Source organism: Ammospiza nelsoni, chromosome 3 (assembly GCF_027579445.1).
Source record: "Ammospiza nelsoni isolate bAmmNel1 chromosome 3, bAmmNel1.pri, whole genome shotgun sequence".
NCBI lineage: Eukaryota > Metazoa > Chordata > Aves > Passeriformes > Passerellidae > Ammospiza > Ammospiza nelsoni.
In genome coordinates, this window is record NC_080635.1 from 61333174 (window position 1) to 61358646 (window position 25473).

The 25473-nt window shown below is 41.1% G+C and overlaps 1 protein-coding gene across 3 annotated transcripts in view; it reads left to right on the top strand.

The window, feature by feature from the left end:
• The first annotated feature begins 4428 nt into the window (after positions 1–4428).
• The window catches only part of PTPRK (protein tyrosine phosphatase receptor type K), a 383296-nt gene continuing 362251 nt past the window's right edge, over positions 4429–25473 (top strand). For all 3 annotated transcript variants that reach the window (XM_059467955.1, XM_059467956.1, XM_059467957.1), the window contains exon 1: positions 4429–4741. In XM_059467955.1, coding sequence (XP_059323938.1) covers positions 4630–4741 — 112 coding nt within the window. In that variant the 5' untranslated portion in view covers positions 4429–4629. The remainder of the gene's footprint in view (positions 4742–25473) is intronic.

The window sequence follows — 25473 nt, forward strand, 5'->3', positions numbered from 1 at the left end:
GGTAAAAGGTTTATAGGCAATGTGGAAAGGTGCATTTGCTTAAACACATACATACAGAAAAAGCATAGAAAGAACTTGTTTAAAAGCAAGCTGTTCTGTGAAATTCAATGCCTTAATAATCACTGGTTGATGAATCACTCAGATATTCTGAGTTTCAACTATAATCTGTCTTCCAAACACCAGCTCTTGGTGTCCCTTGCTTTAGCCAAACAGTGTTTTACAGAACAAGACTCTATTAAAAAAGACATTTTTACAGAATTTTTTCTTTTATATTTAGAAAAACTCAGAGACCAGTTTCTTTCTGGACTGGACTCTGGCATGAGGAATGCACAGTACAATGTAATTTTGAAGGGATAGAATTCAGTAAAATTTGTTTCGGAACAAGGCCATGCTTCGTTCCTTCTTGAAGGCTATTCCCATGCTATATTTCAGTTGTCAACTCTTTTGTCTGCTCAGAGAAAAAATAAGACACTATTTGGTCAATAACAGGGAATGTACTCTTTTTAAAAAAATCACAGGCTATTTTATCAAAACTGCAGAAATGACAAGCAGACCCAAGCAATATCCCATCTCTGGATAGATGATGGAAACTTCTACCCTGAAAGGTGAACATTGCCAAGTATGGTGGTCAAGTGAGAATGGGACACTCAGGATGGGAAATTATAGAATGATAGAATAGAATAATAGAATCATTAAGGTTGGAAAAGACTTCACTGAGCCTACTCTTTGACCGAACAAAATGCCACACAGTAATCTCTGTAGTCACAAAAGCTTGTCACTCTCTTTGATGACAGGAATTTGAGCAAGAGTTGCAGAGATACCCCTGCCACTGGGCAGTTCACCTGTTGCACATCCTGGTACCATGTGTGAATGTGGTCCATGTACCACAAGTAGCTGGGTGAATGTGGGATGCTCCTAATTGGAAGGTGTTATTCAGGTCCACCTGTACACACGATATACAGCGGTGAATCCACATACTTTTTAGATCCTCTGACTGCCCCACATTTGCTTCCAAAAAGCAGCTGCATGTGGGGAGGCTGTTGAAAGGAGTCAGTAGGCTCTCAGCATTGTCTCTTCCTCTTCAGTCCTCTTCTTAAGACAACAGTGTTGGCTGCTGATTCTCCGTCGAATTAGCATGTTCTCAAAAAGGCTCCTTGAGTACTAGGATTCAAAATAACACATTTAATTGAAATTTGAAGTGTATTTTATAGAGGTATTCTTTTCAGAAGTCAAAATACGATGAAACACCTGCCATGGGCATTGTTGTATAAGACCAAGAAAACCTCAATCAATACAATTCTCAATATTCTTTAGGATCTCCAACCTCGAAGAGCCAGAACTTCAAGGCCTGGGATCTTGCTAAGGCTCACAAAATAAATGAGCAGATTTTCTCAAAGGAAGCAAATGTGCAGAGAGGTGGAAAGTTGGATGGGAGCAGTAGGATAATGAGAATACTTGACTATCTTTTTTAGAAAAATTTCATTTAAATCTCCCCAAATCTCCTTGTGCTCTAGGATAATGGTTAAAGGTTCCTGAAAAAGAAAAAAAGGAAGAGGGAAATATTTTTCCTGGTAAGGAATATGTAATTTCCTATAACATATCTAGATTTTACATACTGTTCAAATACCATAGGAAAATGTGGATTCTATCATATAGCACTGAAATACGGCTAATTTAAGATATTTTGCTGTGAAATTATATATTGTGCTAGACATCTGTCAGTCACTATAGATATAATTAAGTGATAGCCTGTGTTAAAAAAAGATGTTATGACAGGCTTAGCAACACCCAAAACTATAAAGGGAAAGTTTTAACTGGGAGTGCAAAGTGGGTAGAGGCATCTAGTAGAGTTTCAGAACCAGTTTCTTGAAACTGACAGAGATTTATTTGGCACTTTATTTAGATGTTGCAATTAATAAGATAAAGACCATACCTTCCCTAAGTTCCAAATAGCCCTCAGGCTGGAGGGAAGGATTTTGCTATGGGATGTCTCCATCATTCTGCTATTATATTAGACTTGCATTTAAAATACAGTTTGTTAGCTCAGACAGTTTTTAAAAGACATGCAACAGGTAATATAAATGTGCTTGCTCTTTATTGAAAATGTGAAAACTGTAAAACATTTAGAGCTCTAAAAATATAAAAACTGGAGTAAAAAATAAATCCATTCATGTCATATAGCATAAAAAAATAACTCAAACCTGGAGTGTAAGTATTTGTCAGCATGCCAAGTACGGTAGAAGGACACATACAGTGGACTACACATAAGAGTTCAACAGATGCATGTGCAGCCAAGGGAAAAGTGGAGCCACTTGCACACCTCACCCCTACCTCTCAAGCCTGAACTATCTAGTCAAGGAAAGAGTAGCTATGAGAGTACTTTTCGTTGCTTTTTAATAGTAGTGGAATAATGGGAAAGGATGAGATCTCAAGAGACTCCTACTGAAAGATACGTAAGCTGTTTGGATATAGCCCAGATGATTGTGCATCCTCAGTGGGATCCATCACCTCAGAGCAAAGAAATAAGCAACAGCCTGGAGCTGCACATTCACCATCGCCTAACAACCTCTCCCTCACTCCAGATGTGGCAATCTGCAGTGCTGACCACTGGAGATAGCTGCAAGCATGTCATGGAGGTAAAGGGGAAGGAGACATTAGTCTTCCTCTCCTCTGCCCTCCCAAAAAACTCACGAGTTATCTGGCTTGAAGCCACTTTTACAGTGTTTGTTGTATAGCTCCCAGCATGAAGGCAGGCATCAGATACCCACGTTCTCCCTCACACCAGTATGACTTGATACATCTTTTTCATAAGTAACAGAAATGGTCATGTATCCTCAGGCATCAGAAGCTGGGCTGGCACACTTTCTTTCTTTCACCTTGCTCAGAAAAATTTCCCATCTGGTACATGGCCGATCCTTCCTGAAATACTGGGTGTCATGAGATCATCTCACACAGCTCCCATTCTTCTTGAAGTTCAAACAAAGAGTCAGTGTTCACTGAAGCACATCATTTTACAGTTCAGGGTAAGCATGCAAGTGGGTTTTCAGCCACTCCGCCCAAAGGAAGGACAGGGTTTTCCAGGTGTAGAGTTTTTTTAGGGTTGGGTGTGTGTGAATGACGGTATTTTGTATAACTCGTTGTGATTCACTTTTTTTTCTGCTGTGAAAACCGAAGGGCCCGTGGGGCTTAAAGGTAAACCTATCAATTGCCAGACAATGGCTGGAAGGGATTTTGAATCACAGCAAACCCTTGATGAACCTGGATTGAATTTCGAATTTGCAATAAAACCTGCATGTTTCCAGCGGTTTCAGTTTCCGTTGTAATCATTATACAACATCTCTAATTACAAGTTGCCATGCGAAAAAGAAAATCTAATAAAAAAATAAGTTAAAATAATTCGAGGAGATTAGGTTTATTTAAAGATACATTCCAGCACTGGTAACTTTTTCTGTTATTCCAAATGCTTTTTGGAGTTCTAAGCTCTGGAAGCATAAGGACCTGCAGTGCTTTTAGAAACAGAGAACAAGGCCTTTATTCTAGGGCATACCTGGGGTCTGGATCAGGAGAGAGTATCCTTTGTCACAGCCCACGGGTGTCAGAGTCACACAGCTGCACACAGACCTGTCTGAAAGGTCAGATAGTGATCGCGCGTGGAAATGATAGGATAATGGCAATACTGTTTATTACCATTCCAACTGAGAACAATAAGCCTTTACTGGCGTTAGGAGCCAGGCAAGTGTTGCCAAAGGAAGCAAAAACACGAACCCTGACTCGAGGATACAGCCAGGCTGTTTGATGTGCGCGCATAATACCGCGCTCGCCACTCGATCCATACGGTGTTTGCAAGAGCGGGATGAGCCGGCAGATGCCACCCGAGGCGGCGTGGGGACCGTCCCCCGAAAGCAGCGCCCGAGACCCGCCGCCCCCGGCCGCGCTCCCTGCCCCGACCTCCCGCCCCGCCGGCTCAGACGGCGCCCTCTCCCCTCCGCCCCTCTCCTCCTTCTCCTCCAGAAGCAGCAGGTTTCCCTCCGGCGGGAGCTTGAGAGCGGGGGGCTCGCACAACCGCCTGTAGCTGCTCCCGTGCCGAGCCGAGCCGAGCGGAGCCGCACTGAGCCAGGCTGTGCAGTGCCGGAGCGGGCGGAGAAGAGCCGAGCCGAGCCGAGCCGAGCCGAAGCGTGCCAGGGGAAGCCGCGCCGGGGGAAGCCGATCCGAGCGGAGCGGAGGCGATCCGGGCAGCGCCGCTCGGAGCCGGTGCTGCCGCCGCGCCTGCAGCAGGAGGCGCTGCCGGGCGCCGCTGCGCCCGCGCCGGGCTGCGGGCCGGAGTCCCACATTCCCGTGCCAAGTGCCGGGGAGCGGGGGTTGGACGTGCGCGCTCGGCTCCTCCCTCCCGCCCCACTCGCCCGGCAGCAAAGTAACTCCGGAGTACGAGGGGAATCGGTGCCACCGCCGCGCTCGTCGCGCCGCAGACGGCTGCCCCAGCGGGCGGCCCCGGGGCCAGCGGGCGCCCCTCGGCGCGGGGCTCTCCTGGCGAGGGGCGCGGCGAGAGCGGCGGTCGAGGTGCGCTCCGCCCGCCGCCGCCGCGGGCCGGGGCAGCACCGGCCTCTTTCAGAAACTTCTCCGCAAGTCGGCATGGGCAGGGGGGCCGGCGCCGCCGCCTCGCTGCCGCTGCTGGCGGCGCTCGCCCTGCTGGCCGGCCGCTCGCCCGCCCTGCTCGGGGCGGCCCGGGCCCAGCTCTCGGCAGGTGAGTTCTTGCTCGGCGTCCAGGTACGGGCGGGCGGCGCGGCGGGGTCGCGCCGTGCCCGGGCTGCCTGCCGGGAAAGGGAGGGGAAGGAAGGGCAGAGTGCCGGGAAGGTCCCGCACGCTCCGGGACCCGGCTCCCTGCCGAGGAGCGGCGGTGGTGCTGCAGGGGGGCTGCAGGGGGGCTGCCCCGCACCCCCAGCCCCTCCGCTCTGCGGGGCGCGGCGGGCGACCCACGCGTGTGCGCAGGCTGCCGGCGCGGGGCTCGCAGGGGCGGGCAGAGCGTGGGCTTCGGGCACCTTACAAACACCCCTTCCTCACCTCCTCCTCCTTCTCTCCCCCGGCCAGCCTCCCAGGGGCCGGCGGGCTTGGAGCTGTTGTCGCCCCTTCCCCCGCTCAAACTTTTCCCGGCGTTTCCCTGCGTGGCGCGGAGAGCGCAGCCCGGCCGCTCCCCGCGGCGTGGGGCGGGGAGACACGAGCTGCCGTGGGCACCGGGATCCCCCTCCCAACATTAAATAAATAAAGAGTGGCGGGTGAGAAACGGGAGGGAAAGCTCCGACAGGGTCGGCGTCTGTTTTGTGTGAAAGCCGCGAATTTCTCGCCCCTTCCTCCCTGGCCGCCCAGCACCCGGGGTTTTGCGGAATGAAAGCCCGCGGGGCCGGGCGGTGGGAGCTGCGGCCGGCGCGGCGCTGAGTTGTTGGTCCCGGCGGAGCCTCGGGGCAGAGAGCCTGGGGCTGGAGCCGCCGCTCCTGGAGGAGGGGGCAGCATCTCCCGTGCTGTGCCGGGGTGATGCGAGGGGCACTGGGGACTCGTGTGCTGGACCGTCACCCCACCTGCTCCGCCGTAGTTTATGATGCACCCTTCGTTTGCTTGAGTGAGGCTTTATTGTCAACGTGCTCTTATTGTTTGCGGCGTGAAGTATTACACCAAGTACTAACTGACTGTCTGAATACACTTAGGGCTCTCGTTTTTCTTTTTTCTCTCCCTCCCCCCCCGTTTGAATAGTACTTGCAATTGCATCGGGTACATCGGTTGGGCAGGCATTTGAGATCTTTATCATAAGATACTGATTTGAAACCTGCTATTAATAAAAGTATCTACACCCTTGAGACTTTAAAGGACTGATGTGTAGTCGGAGACTTTTCTTCTTTTCCTCCTGGTCCTCCTATAAATTAGTTTTTAATTGAGACGTTTGAAATGTCATCGATTAAGAAATATGCTAAAGGAGGGCTGGTCTGACCAGATTACATCCATCCTTGTGTCTGACTTTGGTGTGTATAATTTAATGCCTCTGTATCAGAATTGTAAAATTACGTAAGCATCTACGAGCCCTTTACCAGGGGAGGGGAAATGTACCATCTACACAGCTGGTATGTTGTAGGAACAGCTAAAATAAAATATTCCCATGTGTAATGTCTTTTCATTCAAAACCATAGTTAAGTTAGACCAGTGATTTTTGCTTTACTCCAAACGCATCAGACTAATGTTAACACCAAAGGTAACACTTACGTAAAGATTTTTCATAAGCTTGTTCACTGGTGTAAGGAGAGTAGGAAGTTCTGATAACTTATATGGTCTGTGGTATTTCATGCTGGAAACGTGGCATGCAGCCCATTTTGAATTGCAAGTACAAGCAGTCAGGTTGGTACTGTGGGGTATGTGTTAGGTAAGTGGAAAAGAATGTTCAATATCCTTCTGACCAGAGTAGGTGAAGCTTGTCAAGGAGTCGAACAATTGTATCTAGGAAACACAAGATTTTTTTTGTGTGTGTGTGTGTGTGTATAGCATGTCAGCAGCTAGAGACTTTAGTTTCTATTGCCAAGGATTAAGAATACTGATGTGTTGCACCAGTCAGAGGTTTGTTAATCGCAGACACTCAAAGCTTTTGGAGGGTTTAGTGGAATACAGTTGCTAGTAGCTGGTTCTGTCATTGTGCTTGGCTTAAGGTATGGTTCTTGCACTCTTATTAAATACATTCGATATCCACAAGTAGAGCTATGCCCTACTGAATTTAATAACTGCCACAAACTTTGTTTCATTGCTTACTCTAAGCCAGTCCCAGGAGTGTGAGTGTGTGTTTGTGATTCTGTTGATGAAACTTCTTTATTTTGGTGTTAGTGGATGCACACACAAAAGTTTGAGCTCACTTGTCCCAGTGAGAGCCTTTCTGTAGCCTACAATGAGAAGTTTCTCTGTTTGGTGCACACTGGAGCATCTGTTTTATACCTAGGCATCTCCATTGTTTAACATGAGTACTGTTTTGCAATCATCTTTCTTTGATTGCCTTCCACCATCCTCGCTGGAATATGTGAGGTGAGGATGCTCAGCACAGGTTGAAAAGCCTGTGCTTTTCCAAGTGAAACTAAACATAGCTAATTCTCAGCTCCCTTTTTATTAATATTCTTCTCCTCTGAATTGCAAGAATTGAAAACTGTTAATTTTCCTTTGTCATTAATGAAGGTATTAAGTCATTCTGGATCTTTCACAAATCTCTATCTCATTGTAATTAGATTTTTATTTTCTTTTTATGGTGCTCTGTGCTACTTCTGAGCATGAATGATAGCAAGATCCAGAATTCTTCATAAAAACTTTGACATGTTTATTAAGGGTCTAATCAAATTACAGAGCATGAATTTTTTCAAAGTTGGCCTTCTTCGGGAACTGTGTGTGATAGTTTGCCGTCTGTTCTTCCTTCTAACATATTCCGTGAAAGCAAATGAGAAGGAGCTGCAGAAACTTAGGAAAAAGAACAAGATACATTTTATCATTTGTTGCTGTCTTAGAAATTGTGCTTGTATATCTTCTCCGCCCCCTTCGCACATAATCGAGACATTGTATCTTTTGTTTTTCTCCGCAGATTTCAAATGAAAAAAGCCCCGAGCAAGCAAGCCGCTTCTCTCTGCCCTCCTCCCCTGCCCCCTTCCCCAGCGCAGCCCTAATCCGCAGTGTAATGTTTTCTGGTCTCTGTAGATTGTTTCTTTACACCGCTGCTTTCCATGACCCTTCAACTTGGGTGCGTGCCTGTCAGAATCTAGGCCAAAATGTTTTGGCAGCGCGTTCTCTGTTGAAGTCTAGCTATTCCTTATATAGCACCTCCTTTCATCTGCAACTCCTACAGTTCGATAAAGAACAAGTTCAGCTTGTTTTCACAACTCAATCACTTTAAACTTAAAATTTTTTAAATTTTATTTTTAGCAATTTGCATATTTTCAATTTTTAAGGGAAAAAAAGGAATATTTTAAAAAAAATTTTTGAAGAATGCTGCTGGCTTGTCAACTGCTGATAGAAATATGCATTGCACTGCCTCTGATGGTGTCTGTGCAAGTGTGTGAGGTTTTTAATTACTAAATAAAAGATATGAGGATAAAAGCTCTAGATGCATCTGCTTACCTGAAGTTATTTTACTGTGGTGTTTCAGACCATAGGGACAATTAAGCATAGAAAACAATGGATGTTTTATGAGTTCAAATAATTTATTAGAATTATGAGTTCAAATAATTTATTAGAATAGTTAGAATTTTGCATGCAAAGTAGTTAGTGTCACAAATTAACATGCAAGAGTAAATCTTTCTAAATTAATATTTTCCCCTTCCCCTGATAAAATAGTCATAGTCCATTTTTGAGAGTGAATCTGATTCAGAAATTTGATATGATAAAGTAGAAGATATTATTTGTTTTATATATTTTTCTATTAAATATACTTACTGAGAAATTTTAACCAGCATATCTATTTTTTGTAATCATGTCGTAGAAGAAACTGAGAGCTCTTTGAAAACATTTTAAAATACTTTAAAGTAATTAAACTCAAATTAGCTCTTTGCTGCCAGAACAGCAAAAGACCCTTCAGTCATATTTTACCTTGAATGTAATGAAATTTGCATATGTGCAAGATATACAAGAGACACTGATGCAGGTAGGTGTGCATGTATAAGAAACTTAGCAGTAGCTTTCTTATTTCCCATCAAGCTGTTAAAATATATTGACAAATTACATGGAAAATGAGTGAAATTAGAAGTGAAATTATTTTCCTGCTTTCATCACTTCCTTCTCAAATGTTTTCTTCTCTTTTATATGGAAATCTCCTTCCATGGCACTGTGGGTTCACAGATCACTTGCCTATGTGTATTTTCAGGTGCCATATTGTACAGTAGATATAAATTTTCTAATTGGACCTGAACTGATTCATGTGAAATTGAAAGCGCCCAGAACACAATGACCCCGGAAGTCCCAATTAGTTCCCTTTGTCTGAGAATCACAGTCCTGTTTGATTAGTGTGGTAGTGAGATACACAATGCACCTTAAAACAAGGAAGGTGTCTTGCTCTTATTTAGGGTCTACTTAGAATAATAAATAAAAATTTAAAAATCCCAAGGGTGGGGGTGAGGTACGAAATCTGCACATGATGAGGTGAGAGGTCCACCTGTCCAGTATCCAGTCTCTGATGGTGGGCACTTGGGAGAGGCATTTTTGGCAAGGTGAGTGACTTCCTCTGAGTACTGTCTGTCACTGCCACAGTGACAGAGTGATGGTATTTTATACTGTAAGTGGACTATGCAACCATGATTGCGCCTAATGACGTTTTCAGCCTGTATTGCTTTTAGCATTTATCTTGCTTTTTGGTAAGGAATCTATAAGTTGTGCTGTCCTTTGTTTTTTGAAATAGCTTGTTGTATTTCATATATTCTAGCTCTTGTATGAAAATAATGTGAATAATAATTCCTCCCATTTTACTTTCTTCACTCCACACAAGTTTTTTCCGCTCTATTTCAACTATTCCTTTTCTAGTCAGAAAAGTCCAGTTGTAGCCACCTTCTGTGAAGCTATCATTCCATATCTTCTTTTTATCCTTTATCAGCCTTCTCTTTCTGTTCCAGTTCTACATTGCTCAGAGCATCCATGTGACAGCTGCCTGATGGATTTATATAGTGCTTAATAATGATTTCTGTTCCCTATCTGTAATGTGATCGCTCCTGTCATTTGCTTGGCTTTTTTGACCATTTGTCTCACTCCTGGTTGTGAGCTGACACTTTTATGGAACTATTTCATTACTGAAGAGCTGAGATATTGCATTAAATGATAGTCTGTGGAGTGGCTGCTGTGCCAGTGGACAGCAGGACTCTTGGGAAGGAAAGAGTCTTTAACCAGCCCTTTTGGAGGAAGGAGAGGTTTTGAGCCAGGTTCTTGAAGAACCTGTGACCTCATGTTGAATGTTTGGGAGAGTTTAATGCTTACCACTGTGGTTTCCCTCTTTCTCTTTCTTTATATGGTCTTGTCAGAACAAGTGAGTTTCAAGGAGTTTATCCTCTTGCACGTAAAGATTGGCTGTTTCTGGATTAACATGCAAAGAGATCTGCAGCACTGCTGTAGTGTTGCTTCTTGCTCTTGAGCCTTTATGATCTCTGTCCAGTCATTTAATCCTCCAGGTCATCTCACCTCTCAGGTACATGACTGTGTCAGCAACTATTTTGGTGAAATCTCTACTCATCTTTTTGTAACACAGATCATGTTTAATGTGTAATAAGAAGCTTCCAAAAAAACAACCTCAGTTCTCTTTGCTGAGTCAATTAGGGCATACCTTGTGTTTTCAGGTGCTGATGGAATTTCGTCTGTCATAGCTTATCATTGTCATGGAAAGATGCCTTTGTAGTGCTGCTCCCAGAAGTGTGTGCTCTGATTTGGAGCTTCATTTGCAATCTGCCTATGATATTAAGCTGATTTAGATTGCTGCTGCCACAGAGGGGGGCATTTCTATCACTTGAGTGGCTCTTGGGTCTTTGGCTGTGCTAGGTCTGGCCGCCAAGTGGCCTCTGGATGAGCTGGTTTAGCTTTCTGTGAATCCCCTTGAAGGGAAGATGGGGCTTGGAATTAGTTTCCTATTAGTTCACTGGCAGGTGTGCAGCCACCTAAACCTGACATAAGGGAGGATGGGGGCTGATGGTGGGAAGGCTGGGTTTGACAGCTGCCATCACAGTGCAGCTCATGTGAGGTGAACCTGGCTTGAGTCACACCAGATCTCTGATCTGCTCACCATCCCAGCACTTCATCCACCCAAGGAAGGACAAAGAACAGGCAGGAGGACATGGATTGAGGTGGGAAGAGAGGCCTGTGCTCACTCTGGAGCTGAAGGGGCTGGGCTGGGGGAAGGTTTTTGAGGCTGTGCTCTGGCTGACTGCACACCAACTGATGACAGCGTTATGCAAGTGTTACTGACATGCAGCTTTGAGTAAACTTGGCTTAAAAGTGTTCTTTTCTTATAATACATAGCTAAAGCGTTTATTATATAATTGTGTAAACAAGGAGTGGCCTATTCACAGCACTTTAGTAGAGAGCAATTGTGATGTCAAGCAATAGAGGACTTGGTGGAGGTGACACCTAGATACACAGCTAGAATTAGAGGATGTTGTGACACCCAACTTGGGGCACAGCAGGAACTGGTTTAAAGCTAGTTTCTGTGATTTCACATCTTTCCATGCATGATCTGTTCTTGACCATCCTCTGGGGGTTTTTAATAGGATTGCTCATGAGACATGAATGTTGGTCGAAGGAGAAAAATGGCCGTGGTTTTTAAAGGCCAGAGTGAGCCAGCTGGGCAGCAGTAAGGGTGACAATTTCATATCATCTGGCTGAGTGTAAAATCCTTCTACACATAATTTTGTAGGTCAGAAAGGTCATTACCTTGTGCTGCTTCCGGGTAAGCCTTGACTGCAGGTGGCTTTAAACCAGTAGTTTAAAACTATGCAAACTATCCACCTGCAGTCACCTGTAGTGCTTACCAACTTTGTAGTTTTGAGTCACTTAGTCTGCTCTAACTAGGAAGCCATATCATTGAAAGTTGTGTTTGCATTTTAAGTAAAAGATTTGAGGGATTTAATTTCTCGAGGATTGGTGCTGTGAAAAAATTCTATTCTTTGCCTAGTACTAAGGTAATATGAGGTTATTTTTGTTAGCTAGTGTATGAAAGATTGGACCTTTCAGTTTGTCAGAAAGTCATTTACTTCTGTTGGCACTTACTAAAAACATGTGATTATGTTTATTAATTGAGTAGCAAAAGAGGCCATTTCTCAACTACCATGTCATGAAATTAATTCTACTGACTTATGAGACACTGTTGAACACTTTAAACCCAAGTTCTGTTGCAATTAAGTTATGGTATGTTCATTCTAATTATTACACCCTGGTTACTCAATTTATTTTGAGGTGGAGTTGTGTACTTTCTTTTGTGTGTAAACACTTGCTCTGTAACAGTGAAAATGACTGATGAATATTAACCAGAAGAGAAAAATACTATGAAGAATAATTGTGGCTGTAGTTCACATGAGTTAAAAACTGCTCAGAGTTAATTTTTTGCTAACTGGATAACTGACTTCTTGAATTATTTTTTGTATTACTATTTCCAGATAGAAGTTGTGTTCCTTTGTGAGTCCTATAGTGTGGTTTATGATATTTGCTGGTTTAAAATGACATGGTTTTAAGTAAAAAAGAAAAGGCTATTGAAGCACTGAAATTTTAGACTGCTTTTGTCTTTTTCACTGCAGTGAAAAATTAAAATTACAAGACCTGGCAGAGAGTTGACCTGTTGCTATTTATTAGAAAAATGCTCTGATTTTATGTTTTGACACTCCATTATATCTGTATCATATCTCTGTGCTATTAGGCTGGAGTAAGATCAAAATGGTATCAGTGGTCTTGGTTCTCCCAGTGTCACCCTATTTGCCTGTTCTTTGTAAATGGGAAAGCACTTATCAGCCATGAGAGTGCTGAAGAAATGTGACTGAGTTCTTGACTAAGTTGTCAGTGCTGACTGCTATCACTCTAGTCAAAATAATTTAAAGGAATGATTTCATATAAAAATACCAAAGGCAGGCTTATATTTTGTTCAGCTTCTGATTCCTTAAAAGAAGTGTATTTTTACAGTTGAACAATATACTTTTTTCAGGTATCTCTCCAATTAGTGTCCTCAGGTCTGAGTATCGTATGCATTTTAGGTAGACAGTACATACCAAAGCACTGTTGTGTTAACTTCAGTGCTATTTGTCACAAGTTTTCCAGAGAAGATAATGGCGCTGATTTATAAAGAATGTTAAATAAACAGAAAACCCCAGTGCAGTCTCAAAACTACCCAAAGGTCAGTCCCATACCTGGAGAAAGAAGTGGATTGTCGTTTTCCCCACTGTTGTTGCACTCCTTGTCCCTGTGGTGGTGCATCCCCCTCCCACCTCCCCCAGCCCGGCCCCAGGAGCGTGAATCTTTAGGTGACCCTAAACCAGCATTTGCAACACCCTTTTTAAATCTCCTTGGCTCTCCTCAGGTTCTGTTGGAAGAGTTTAATGTTAGAGTTTCATGCCATAAGTGAAGGAAGGTAGATGAGATTCCTTACTCAGAATGGTTAAAGTATAAACAGTATAAATAAATAGTTGAGTGTAGATATCACTTTTCATGAAGTTTTTGTGTGCTCCTTTGGTTAGCTGTATCTGTCTGTTGATGTGACAACGTTGTTTGGTGCATTCACCAAACTTTTCAGGCTAGTAAATTTCCAGTTAAAAAAGGCTTTCCAATCTCGCATGGCAGAAATGCAGTAAAATGGTCTTTTCCTTAGTCAATTCAGAAAAGCCAAACAAATATTCTTTTTGCAGTTAGTTTTTACCAGCAATCAGTCCTGACTCAATTTGTGAATATACTAGAAATTGCAAACTCATTCCACAGGCTTGCCAGCTCTTCAACATATGAATACTTTGTGTGTGTGGTCTTGTTTAGTGCAAAAGGTCTATTTATATTAAGTTTTTTGCATTTGTAAATCTCTGCAGGGTTGGCTTTCCTTTCTTGCTACCTTTCTTTTCAGACAGCATGACAAACTATTCACAACCCCCGCCACAAACAAAATCCTTCATGTCCTTGCTCTACTTACTTATAAGAACGTAAGTAGATATGTGAGGGTGGAAACACATTTTCCAGGTGAGAGCAAAACCCTTAGCGTGTAATGATTTGGATTTCTGAATCAGTTGAAAAGAAGCTTGGTAATGAAAGGGATTATAATTTCCCTGGTAGACACAGGCTAAATAGATGGGTGTAATGTCACAGCATGTAGAGATTTAAAGGTGGGGTTTTTTCCTGACTGAGGTGGCTGAAACCTGGAAGTGAGAAGTTGTTAATCAAATTGGTTTTTGTTTTAACTTTTTAATATTTTTCAACTACTTCTGTTAGTAGTTACTTACTCTATATGCTGTTATTAGCCACTGCGGTTGACTTTTTCCTTTGATAAAGTCAGTTTAATGGTTTAATGCTTTGAGTCTTCTTACATAAGTGGGAAAGTGTTGCATTCCTAGGTGTTGTGTTATTCACAGTATTTTTTCCTCCCCCCTCCCCCCCTTTTCCCCCCTTCTTTCTCCTTTCATTTGAAATACCTGAATGCTGACTTGGTTAAGTTCTGTAGGGTAGGTTAACAACTCCTTCTGACTCATGTTGAAGGTATGAAGTGCTTCCAGGTCTGCAGTTCTTTCCAGGGATGAGAGAGTTCCTGGCCAGTCTGTGTATCCTGTTGTCTGCACAGCAGCAGTTAACTACCAGACTCAGTTTGTAGGTTGTTTTAAAGGCATTGAAATGGATATGCTAAACAGCTTTTTTGGGGGTGGTGGTTGTTCCCTCTGGCTCACTTACCTGTATTTTTTGGGTTTGTACTCCAAATACTCAATCCTTTTGGTGATTTATTGGTGTTTCTGTCAAATGTTGATCAAGGAGCTGAGCTAAATCACCAGCATTTTGGAAGGGCAAGATTATGCTCTCGTTGAGAGAGACTGCACAGATGTTCTTTATGAGCATTCAGAAGAGGGGAGTCAGTACTTTACTTTCAGATTGACAGAAAGCATGTATTTTAAAATCCTTGGTCTGAGCTTTATGGGCTATGTGACGAGGCTGTGAACCTGAAAGAGTAGCATTTGTGATTAATAATGACATTTGCAGACCCTAGGAGTACTGGAATAATCTGTTGGATTGCTTTGCTTGCATAGTGATAGTATCCAGATGCTAAGCATAAACATCTCTCTCTGTTTGCTTAAGCATGGAAATGGGAATGAAAACAAGCACTAGATAATTTGAGTTTCTGGGAAATAATTTTGACCATCCATCTCTTTAAAAAGCTATTAAGTAAAAAGCAGCCTTAAATAATTAATGGGCCAGTCTTATTCTGTGATGAAGAAGTTGACAGAATTAGAAAATTGTCTTTTAGTGGAAGTGCATATGTGATTAAAAAACAACAAAAAACTCCCACTGCACTTGGATGTGAAGCATTTGCATTGTGAACCTGAACCTAAAAAACCCTCAGCATTAGCAAGTGGAAGCAAAAGCCAAAGAAAATGCTCAAATTTACTGAGTTTGTATATTAGTCAGTCCCCAGAGGACACACAATTGAATGAAGTTGGTAAATGTTTATTTATTTCCCTAATAAAATAGCAATTTTATTCACTTTTGAAGTGCACAACAGTACTGATGTTGATTACCTAACAGACAGTTTGTTAAGTTCTTACCAAGTGTTGTTTCCTGGGCACTGCTTGTGTAGTGCTTGCAACAAAGCTGTAGTGGAAAGTAGTTTTGGAGAATTTCTTGCCTGGAATAATACTTTGAAAATGGGAAAACAACATAATCTTACTTTGATTTGTGAAATAAAAGGGAGGCATAAGTGAACTACTCCTTTGTACTTAAAGGAAAAGCAACTGCTCGCATATTTGTTGGAGGACAACATTAAGTACTGGGATCACAATTTTGTAATAAGTCCTTAAACCATAAAGATCCCAAGTCCTCTTACATGTTCTTCCACATCATTTACTGTTTTATGGTTGAGGATTGAGTCCTGTGACAGTGGCAGCATTTCAGCTGTGTAAACAAAATAGATTTGAAGAAGAAAGTGTAAAATTAAGGGGCAAAAGGGATTTGTGAATCCATTGCAGAAATCTTGAAGTTGATGAGTTTCTTCAGTACTTTGCCATGAATGAAGAGGATGCCTTTTTTTCTCTATAAGACAAAAAATGTGAACTTAGAATGAAAGGACGATAAGCCCATCCTTGTTGCTGCTCTTCAGCTTTTAGTACTTTAGGAATAACTCCTATTTTGTTATTATCTTGTTACACTAAGAGGTTTGTGGGCAGTAATGCATAAAATTCTAAACAGCTCCACTCATACTGTAGGTTGAGTGTTTTGCCAGGTGAAAGAGGTCAGAAAAACAAACCAGCCTACCTGCCTGTGGGATGAATACCTTCTTAGTTAAGACTGAGTTACGGGTAGGCAGGGGGTTTTGGCGACTTTCTTGATAATTCTCCAGTTTCTTCCAAGTGTCTGCTTAGCTTTTGCGTTATTGGTGTGGGGTTTTTTAAACTCCCAGATCAGGGTATCTTTTGTCTTCTTGTTTACTATATTAAAAAGGTCCTGTCAAGGAATCCAGGTAAAACTGGTTTCTTTTTATTTCCTAATCCTTTTTTGAGACATTCTGCATCCAAGATGATTGTGTATTGTTTATCATAGTATTCTTCCTGTCCTTCTTTTACATTCTCTCTTATCTGCTTGTTTACTATATCTCAACGACAGTAATTAGGCATCTGAATATATTTGCATTTCTTTGGATAAGAATTAAGAAAGAGCAGGCAGTATGTGGTCTCGGTGCTTAAGCAAAATGGGTCCTTCTATAAAAGATTACTTTTGCTGTGTTTAGGCCCAGAGAAGTTGCTGTTTCCTTATACTTTTGTGGTTCAGAACACAACTTGGAAAAAGAGTGGGATTGAACCTCAGGATTTCTGTAATCTGTTAGGGGAAAAAGTGGAGAAAATGTAACAACATTAAGAACATTAGAGTTGCACATATTAAAAACTTCTGGCTAAATAAGTTGTAATTAAGAGGATTTGCCTTTAGCAGTATAAAAGATAAACTACCAATGATTGTATCTTCTATGTAAATGTTCAGTAATTGATGTATAGCTCATAAATAGACCCACTGGCTGTTTGATGAATGTGTTTATGCATGGTAAAATATATAAATACATCTAGGTCCCTGGAGTATTTTTGGTTTCTTTCATATATGATTGATCAGTTTACCTAAGACACAGACTAGCTTGTTCTCAGACACAATTTACAGATTCTGGCATGATGAAATGTTATAATAGCAGGAGATAAAATGCATGGGCAAAGAAGATATTCTTAATGGAGGACTGTAATTAGCATTTGAAAACTGGTTAATGGACTGCAGAAGACTGCAGCCTAACAGACAGACAACAATAACCGCCATGTATGAAAATGCAAATGCATGGTAAAATTTAATGACGTCAAAGCTTGGAAAAGTGTTCTGAAGTGTATTTCAGCTTGCTTTCCAAAAACTTTGGAATGAAAGACTTGCATACCTAGGAAGTCATCCTTTTTTAATTCAAGCTTTTAGCTTGAATGTCTGTGAATGGAAACAGTGAAAAGATAATTTCCAAAGGCAAAGTAAGGTTATGTTTGAGTAAAGTTGTCTGCACACTTAGCTGCACTGTATTTTGCTCTTGGAATCTTATGAGCTGCTTCAGCAAGAAGTTAGAAGGATCTTGCCAGTTTTATCTGTGACACTAGTACCTGTCAGGGCGATTCTGTTTTGCTGTGTCTTAGACTGACCATGGCTGTATCTGCATTGACAAGCAATTTAGTGCAATAGATGCTGGTTGCTGAATTGAAGCCTGAGAGACAGTGAGACACTTGGAACCATTGCACGTGGTGTAGCCAGGCAGGGTTACCTCAGATTTCGTGGTGTTCTCCTGTAGGGTCCTTTTTTCTGGTGTCTTGGGTTCCAAAGGATCTCATGGTACATAGTCTACTGACTTTGAATCAAGCTTCCCAGAGAATTGTTGGAGCATTTGAGATGTGGAGCTTCTGGTGTGCTTGTCTCTGACTGTGGTGGTGAAGTTCACATGTACAGCAGATGTGCTGAGAAGCAAATTAATGGTAAATGAGGCAATCAAGGCATTTCTCTTCCTTTTCTTTTGAATCAAATTCCAAATACAGGTACAGCTCATTAAAAAAAAAGAGAAAAAGAAAGGAAAAAAAAAGAAAGACTAGGCAGGCCCTCTGCTAGGCAGTGTATAAAAATCAATGGGACAAAAAAATTGAAGAATATGTTCTGGAAAAGTAGCAATATTTTTGAAATTGTGTCTCTTGCCCTTTTCATAAACATGCCTCTCTGTTGTGGTATTAAATGTTTGGCTAGTAGGTTTCTCAAGTGATGAACAAATAAGAGATGAAGATGATGATGATGTGTTGATTTAGTGATGAGTGTTTTCAAGACTGAGAAGCTAACCTGTCAGGGAAAACTGAAAGCATGTTTAGATAGTGAAATTAAATACTGTATTCAAACAATGCTTTATATTTGCTGGGAAGAGCAAAGATTGGTCTCAGGCAGGCTAAAGACCTCTGGTTCTGTTTTCCTCTCTGAGATTTTGTTGCCCATTATGATACTATTATTTGAGAGACCTGAAGTACTTTTGCCTCATGATAGTCCTGTGATTTCTGTTGTCCTACACCCCTCATTTAGGATACAGACTTGACTGTCAATTGGAGAGTGTACAATAAGACATTATGCTTTAATTTCTTATGTGCTAGCCTATATCCTAGTTTGTCACCTAGGTAAGAGGTTATGAGGTAAGTGAAATTTTATATGAAGCAAGGCTACACAAAATTATACCACACTGAGAGAACTAGTCCTTAATAAGGCAAGCATTGTCAGTGTGTTTGCACGTAGCATTGATGGTAATGGCACCAATAGCATCTCCACCTGGCAGTAACATCACAATGATTTTGAGGGAAGTGGTCAGTAAAAAGGACCAAAGGGTAGTTTTTCCTGTGAAAATCTCAGAAAAGACGTGGGGGGGGGGGGAGAAAGAGAAGACTTGTTGATAAAAATGAAGCAGAATATATTACAATTGAAAATGGAATATAAATCATAGGAAATTTGAATTTAAATAAGAATTGGCCAGAAGGGGGGAAGCTGTGTGCTAAGGCCAGCTGAGATGTCTGCCCCTATAGAGTTTAATATCTCACTATGTGTGAAGAGTGAGACCTAGAAATGAGATTAAAACAGGAATTGACCAGAACCAGGAGATGAACCATTGCACCTTCCTGGAGGTGTCCACCCCCATGGAGATTAATACCACACAGACTAAGGAAAATGTGATTTGCAAAGAAGATAAACATTCATTCTCCATATCAAGCAGATCATCTTATAGGACTTGGATAAGAAGTAGCTTTGACTTTATGTCAGAGACTTGTGCTCTGCTGTCGAATAGATTTCTTCCAAGGTCATTTGAACATTTTACTTTAGCAGTTTTAGCAACAAAACTATTATTGAATGTTTTATTAATGTTGCAAAGCATATTGTGGCAAGTTCTCTCTTCTTATATTTAATCTTTTTCCTTACATGGTAACTAATAAGCAGATCAGATTTCTGATTAAGCAATGGGGTATTGATGTCATTATTGACATACAGCACAGTTTTTTCCCCTACTTTTGTTAGTGCAACAGCTCCCAAAAGCATGGAGTTTGAAATGAGATTGCCCTTTAGAAGGAAAGAAATGCAATCTTTTCATAGTTTATCTGTTAGAAAACAGTGGAATATTTTTGGTTTAACAGTTCAGTTAAATAGAGTATTTAACACTTGCCCCCTTTTTTGGTTTTTTTTTTTTGAGTTCTCCTAGTGACTTTTCACAGAAGTCAGGGAAGTGGAAGTAGGTAAAACGAATCATCTCAAAATACAAATCCAGATGAGATATATTTGGTTGCACATTGGGTATATCTGATGATGAAGAAAAAGTTTTGAATCTTCGCCTGCATCCCCAGTTTTTAGCATCACATCTTGCAGGTGTATAGATTTGCTTTGGCTAGAAATCATGTGGATGGCAGCTATCAAAGGGGTGTGTTTTACCAGGCACTCAAAAGAAAAGTGTAATTGTAATTCATGTTATAGTAGCAATATCTACACTACCATTTATTTCATTCTCAATGCCAGTTTTTTAATGAAGGATGACCCAGTGCTCCTGCTTCTGTTGGGGGCTGTCTGTTGTTGAAATGGCACAATTTACAAGGTGAGTCGTGGTGTCTCTTTCTTCTGCTGTGGTAATCAGATCACGCGGGATATTTCTGCAAGCCAGAATAGTTCTGGATTGATGATTTAATTTTGAATGGACTTGTGAAGGCCATCTGGACCAGGAACATCAGTGCATGGGCCAATCTTAGCAGCAGGAATACCTGTGGTACAGGCTGGGTAGTGGCTGGGTGATGCCCTGCAAGAAAGGGATTTGTGGTTGATAGCTGGCTGGGTATACATGTTTTGGTTTTTTTGTTTTGTTTATTTGATTTTGTTTGTTTGTTTGCTTCTGTGGGGCTTTTAGTGAATGTTTTGTTTTTCTGAGCAAAGTGAATGGCATACTGAACTGCACTGAGAGGACTGTAGCCAGCAGATTGTGGCAAGCTGCTGTGCCCCACTACTCACTGCTGGTGAGGTATGTCTGGAGTATTTTGTTGGGAATTGTGCCTCTTGCCTTCTCCCGGGTCATGAAGGATGTGGAGAAGCTGAAGTCTCTTGGGAAGTTACTGAGGTTTGGGCCTGGATGGTGTAACCTCAATGGAGTGATCTCCAAGGGGCACCTGAAGGGAACTGGGCTTGTTTAGTCTCAAGATGAAGAAGAGTAAGGGGATAATCTTAACAGGAGGTTGCAAGAACTTGAAGGGTGTTTATGAAGATGACAGAGATGATCTCTTTGATAGCAGTAAATAATACAGCAAGGGGCAGTAGACACAAATTGCAACTTGGGAGGCTCAGCTTGAACACTATAAAACTTTGCTCGTGTGTAGGAGGGTGGTGGAGCAGAAGAGACTGCCCAGGGCAACCCCCGTCCACTGAGGCTTTCAGTCCTCTGCTAGACAAAGCTGTGGCTGATGTTATAGTCTTGGTGATAATTCTACTTTGAAGGGGGTATTTGGCCTAGATGGCCTCCAGAGGTGTCTTACAAGCAACACTTCTTTGATTCCAGGAGAAGTGTAGCCTGCAATTTCATGGGGTGTGGGAACAGGTCGATGCAGGTTGAAAGTGCTCCAGCCTGGCAGAATGGCTGGTTGGTCTCTGCTCCGGAGAGACTTTTTCATAACCTTTGCTCCTTCTCTGAGCAGTCAGACTGGATTTTTTTTTTCTTTTGTGAAATGATACATTCACAAATAACCCAGGAATGGGTTTGCAGAAGCACTTCTTTGCTTTTTTTTACTTTCCCCTCATCACCTGTAACTCTGTGGTTGGGCAAGATTTATGCTTCTGCATGCAAACTCATTTACAAACTTAATTCACGCTGCAATTCAAGCATGAAGACAGAAAAGGTTTGGAGTTTGACTTCTTGCTACTAATTTTTGGAAAGTACATCTCTCCTAGTAAGAGGATGTCTGGAAGTTCTTCCGTGTGATTTCCATTGTTCCACAAAAGAAGCATCTTACAGTTGTATTCAATGCTTGCTGAGGTAAAACCCCTTAGATCTGTTTAACCCTTGGCTTCTTAAAGGAGGTGGTGAAATCAAACACTCTCTTTCCAACACAGAGGACACCTTATGTGAAGTTTTCTGCCTGTCACAGAAATGTTTCTAGATAAATTTCTCTCTGCTGTCAGATCATTTCTTGAAGCATGTGTGAAGGTGATGTGTCCATATGTGACAATAAGGTCAAATCAAATAGATTCAAATTAAAAATTAATTTAAGACAGTTTAGTTAAATCATGTTAAAATTCTGTGTGGGTTGCTTTCATTCAGTATTAAAATGTCGTATTAAAATTCAGTTTAGTATAATTCACCTTAGGAATGGATTAAGGTAAATTGGATTAAAGTAGACTAATTCTGGGAAGAGAGGTTTTTCAAAGTTTTTCAAAGTGAAATAAAATGAATTTAGATATAATTTAGACTAATTTTCTTTGTTTCAATGGGTCATCCTATGATACACAAGCACTTTTTTGTCAAGATTAAAATACAGTGGGTGCATGATTCAGCCCTTCCTTACTCTGCTGAGCATAAACATCAAATCTGTGTTTTAATGTTGAGCCCCAGTTTTATCCTTCTCTTTTGGGAAGTCTCTGAAAGCCCTGTTAAACCTTTCTCCTCAGTATATCAGGGAGGTACATTTTTCAGGTTCTGCAATGAATTTACTTGAGAATAAGCATGTGCTCAGATGATATATTGTGCTTGTTCAAGTTGAGCTGTGTAGACTGCATAGCTTTTAGTACCAGGCTATTTTTAAAGTTATCAAAAAGGAGGTGTGTGTGAAGGGGTGTCCCTAACAAACAGCAGTCACTTTAGTAAAGTTATGGCATTAAGGTCGATCAGCAAGACTGATTTATCGTTTGTGTAGTGCTTTCTTTGAGAAACCTTGGCTTTAGCCTCTGAAATACTTAAGATAGCCAAAGTCCCCAAGGCATCCAGCGATCTGTTTTGGGGCAATTTAAGGAATTGTTATCCATGACTGTCTGCTCCAATAATCCGGGTCAGAGCTTGAAACCAAGATGCAGATCATGGAGAGGGAAGTGTGTTTAGTCCTTTGTGACCACAGTGGATGGCCTTACTCCTGCCAAGGGAGCTGTGCTTCTGCTGAGCAAAGGGGGGATTTAACTCCTTCAGCTGCTTTCAGCAATCCAGCGGGAGCTCGGGCAGCGAGCACGCTGTGTCGGCAGATTCTGGAAGGGATTAGTTTAAGTCTGCCTGAAGCTGTGTGCTCTGAGGTTGTTACAGGAAACCTTCTCATGGTTAAAACCAAGATACAAGCTTCTGCTTACCAAGGAAAACATGCCCTCCCTCCCAAACCCTCAAACTCAAACAACCCACAGAATAACAGCTTTATGCATCATGTGTTTGATGTGATGTATATTGGTATTTGTGAAACAAGCTTAATTCATATTGTCCAAACTTTTTGAGCTAATGTATTCAGACTATTTGGTATTTGGAAAAAGCAGTTACCTGTTTGTATAATTTTTTTAACATATGATAAATTGAGTGATGAATTTTGTGAATTTAGAATTTGAAATGGAAACAATCTTTCATTCCAGAAATATAGATGTTTTTGTTTCATAGAAGATCAGTTCAAAATTTTGGAGTAATTTTCTGCATGTTCAGTGTAAAATATTAATATCCAAGTAAGTAATTTTGATTGGCTATTTTGTTTCTTAGTGCCTAACTAGAAAATTAAAAGAATGGATTAAGTTTTCTTTCACTTAGCTAGCACAGAATTCTTCAGCAATTTTCTGTGGACAAGGTGCCTTCTGTTCTGGGATATGTGCTGCATGTATAGATCATCCAGTGTCAATTAGTTAATATTGCTTCTACTGCATTTGAAGGAACAGTCCTTCATTTAAAGTGCTTTCAGTTCAGGCCTACATAACATTAACCTTTGAGGCAGCTGTGATTGTAGGATTTTGCTTCCACTTCTATATCTCATGTGTGTATTATTGTGTGCTGTCCTGCTTTGTCACTTTCTGTTCCTCTTTTGCATGCTGTATTTTCATTCTGATTAAGAGTTTGATGCACACTCTGGAAAACTGTAGAAGGTTAGCAGCCTGTTGTCATGAAAATATATGCTGAGGGCAAATATAGAGATAATCACAAAATGTTTGCTTTAAAGTTCTGCTTTGAGAAAGATCAGGAGCTTAAGTTGCTTTAGGTGGAGGGAAAACCCTCTCTCCCATTGGTTGCTCATAACATTTCCCATTGAAATGATAGTACTGTTGACTCAGATATGGTTTATTTTTTTCTTTTTTGTTTGTACAATACATTATTGATAATCACTCCTTGCCATTCAAAAATTCAGGAACAATGATGATTCAGATGCTTTTTAAAATAGGAAATGCCACAATATTAATGAAAATAAGGAAAGTATGAGAAGCCAACAAACAATGGAAGCACCAAAACAAAGAGATTGTGTCTAGTAGAGTAGCTGCTTTCATTTTTCCTATTATTATTCTATATTTTTTCCCCCTCTCTGAGATTTAAAAGAAGTAGGAAGAAAATGTTAAAGCACTACTTATTGGCCTAGACATTTGAATCCCATTCTTAAATACTGGCAGTGTTACATCTTATTGAACATCCTTTTAGTTTTAGTTTCCTGGAATTTCTGAGAAAATGATTCAACTCTAAAGGGTTTTTCTTGATTATTCTTTTTAAACTGACTGTGCTTAGGAAAGTTAAGCAACCCCATTCAGTGACTACTTCAGGAACACCCAAACCAATTAGCATAAACTTTGTGGTTTCCAGTCAAAACTTCTCATTCACAAGAAAAATCTATCCCATTTTTGGCTTGCTATTTTGAATAAAAGAAAAACTTCTTAGCTTTCAAAAATGCATTTGTAAAATAATTTCAAATATAGTGGGTAGGCTTCCAAATTGCTAGCTGAAGACGGGTTTGTTTAGAATGACGTCAAAACTAATTAAATTTAAATTCTGTTTAGTTTCATATATTGAAGGTTGTTCTTTGTAGGATCCTGAGCTTTCCTCAGTTCTGTAGTGGTAATGTGTGCTGCCTGAATGAGTTAACACTGCTGGCAGTTCAAGTAGAAAGAAAAACCTGAGGAGAAATTATGTTCAAGTGGGTAGCCACTTGCAATATGACACCAGTCTTGAAATTCCTAAAGCCAGATTAGTATGATCTGCTTTATTCCTACAAATACAGACCTTGGGGCTTTCTTCATTGTCAAGTGAGTATTCTGAAGTCATGGTTCACTGTGGAGCCATGTGTGTTATGGATATTACATACTTCTTAGCTTGAACAAGGAGGGAAAGAAATGAGAAGTCTGAATGTTTTTGTTTTCAGGCTAGCTTCTAATGTAGAGAGAAAGGCAATCTGATAGAGCATTTGGCATTTTTAGAAGAAAAAATAATAAAAAAAATCTGCTTATATTCAGGAAGATTGGTATTTTATTTCCCCTTCTGTGTTTCTAGGAACATCTTAATTAAACAAGAAATCTTTCAAGCATTGCTGAAGCAATGCTGCAAAATTGTTGTATCTGCCTTCTCTGAAATTATAACTGCCTGTAGCAAATTTGTGAATTAAGAATTATTCACTCGCCACTTTTTACATGAGACAAGGAACATTTTAAAAGTTGTCAATAAGGTGCATGTGAGCATCCCAATGTAATTTTTACTTCTCTGCATATTAGTTTATTACTATTACCCCTACTCTGTTTTGTCTTCTAATTATTGAGCACTCATTCAAGTTGCTTTCAGTAATGCAAATAGAAGGGAAACCAGGAGAGAAACCATGAGTCAACTGAAATGATTACTTTTCAAGCTGGCAAGTTGAAATTGATTTATTCAGGTGCAATGTTTCTGCGTTTTTCTAGGATTATCATCTGCAAATTTGATTCAATCCTGGGGCTATAGATTTGTCTGGCCTAATGTATAATTTGGAGCTGATTTTACAGTGTATTTTTGGGATTTGTTGGAATACCAGACTGCACCAGGGATTTGTGCTTTAGCCCGTCTTCTTTAGTATTTGTGTGACCTTTCTGCTTAGCCCCCTCTGAGGGAGGTAACCAACTTCCCTGTGAAGACACTGGAAAGAAAGTGGGAAGAGACTGGCTGAAGCTTGACTTGTGAGCTGTGGAAGGTAGTATTACTCATGGTAGCTTTAGGCTGTCATGAGACTTTGGGCTGAACTTTACCTACAGGTTTAGTGCTCTGGAATGCACATGGTTATGGTAATTGTGTCTTCA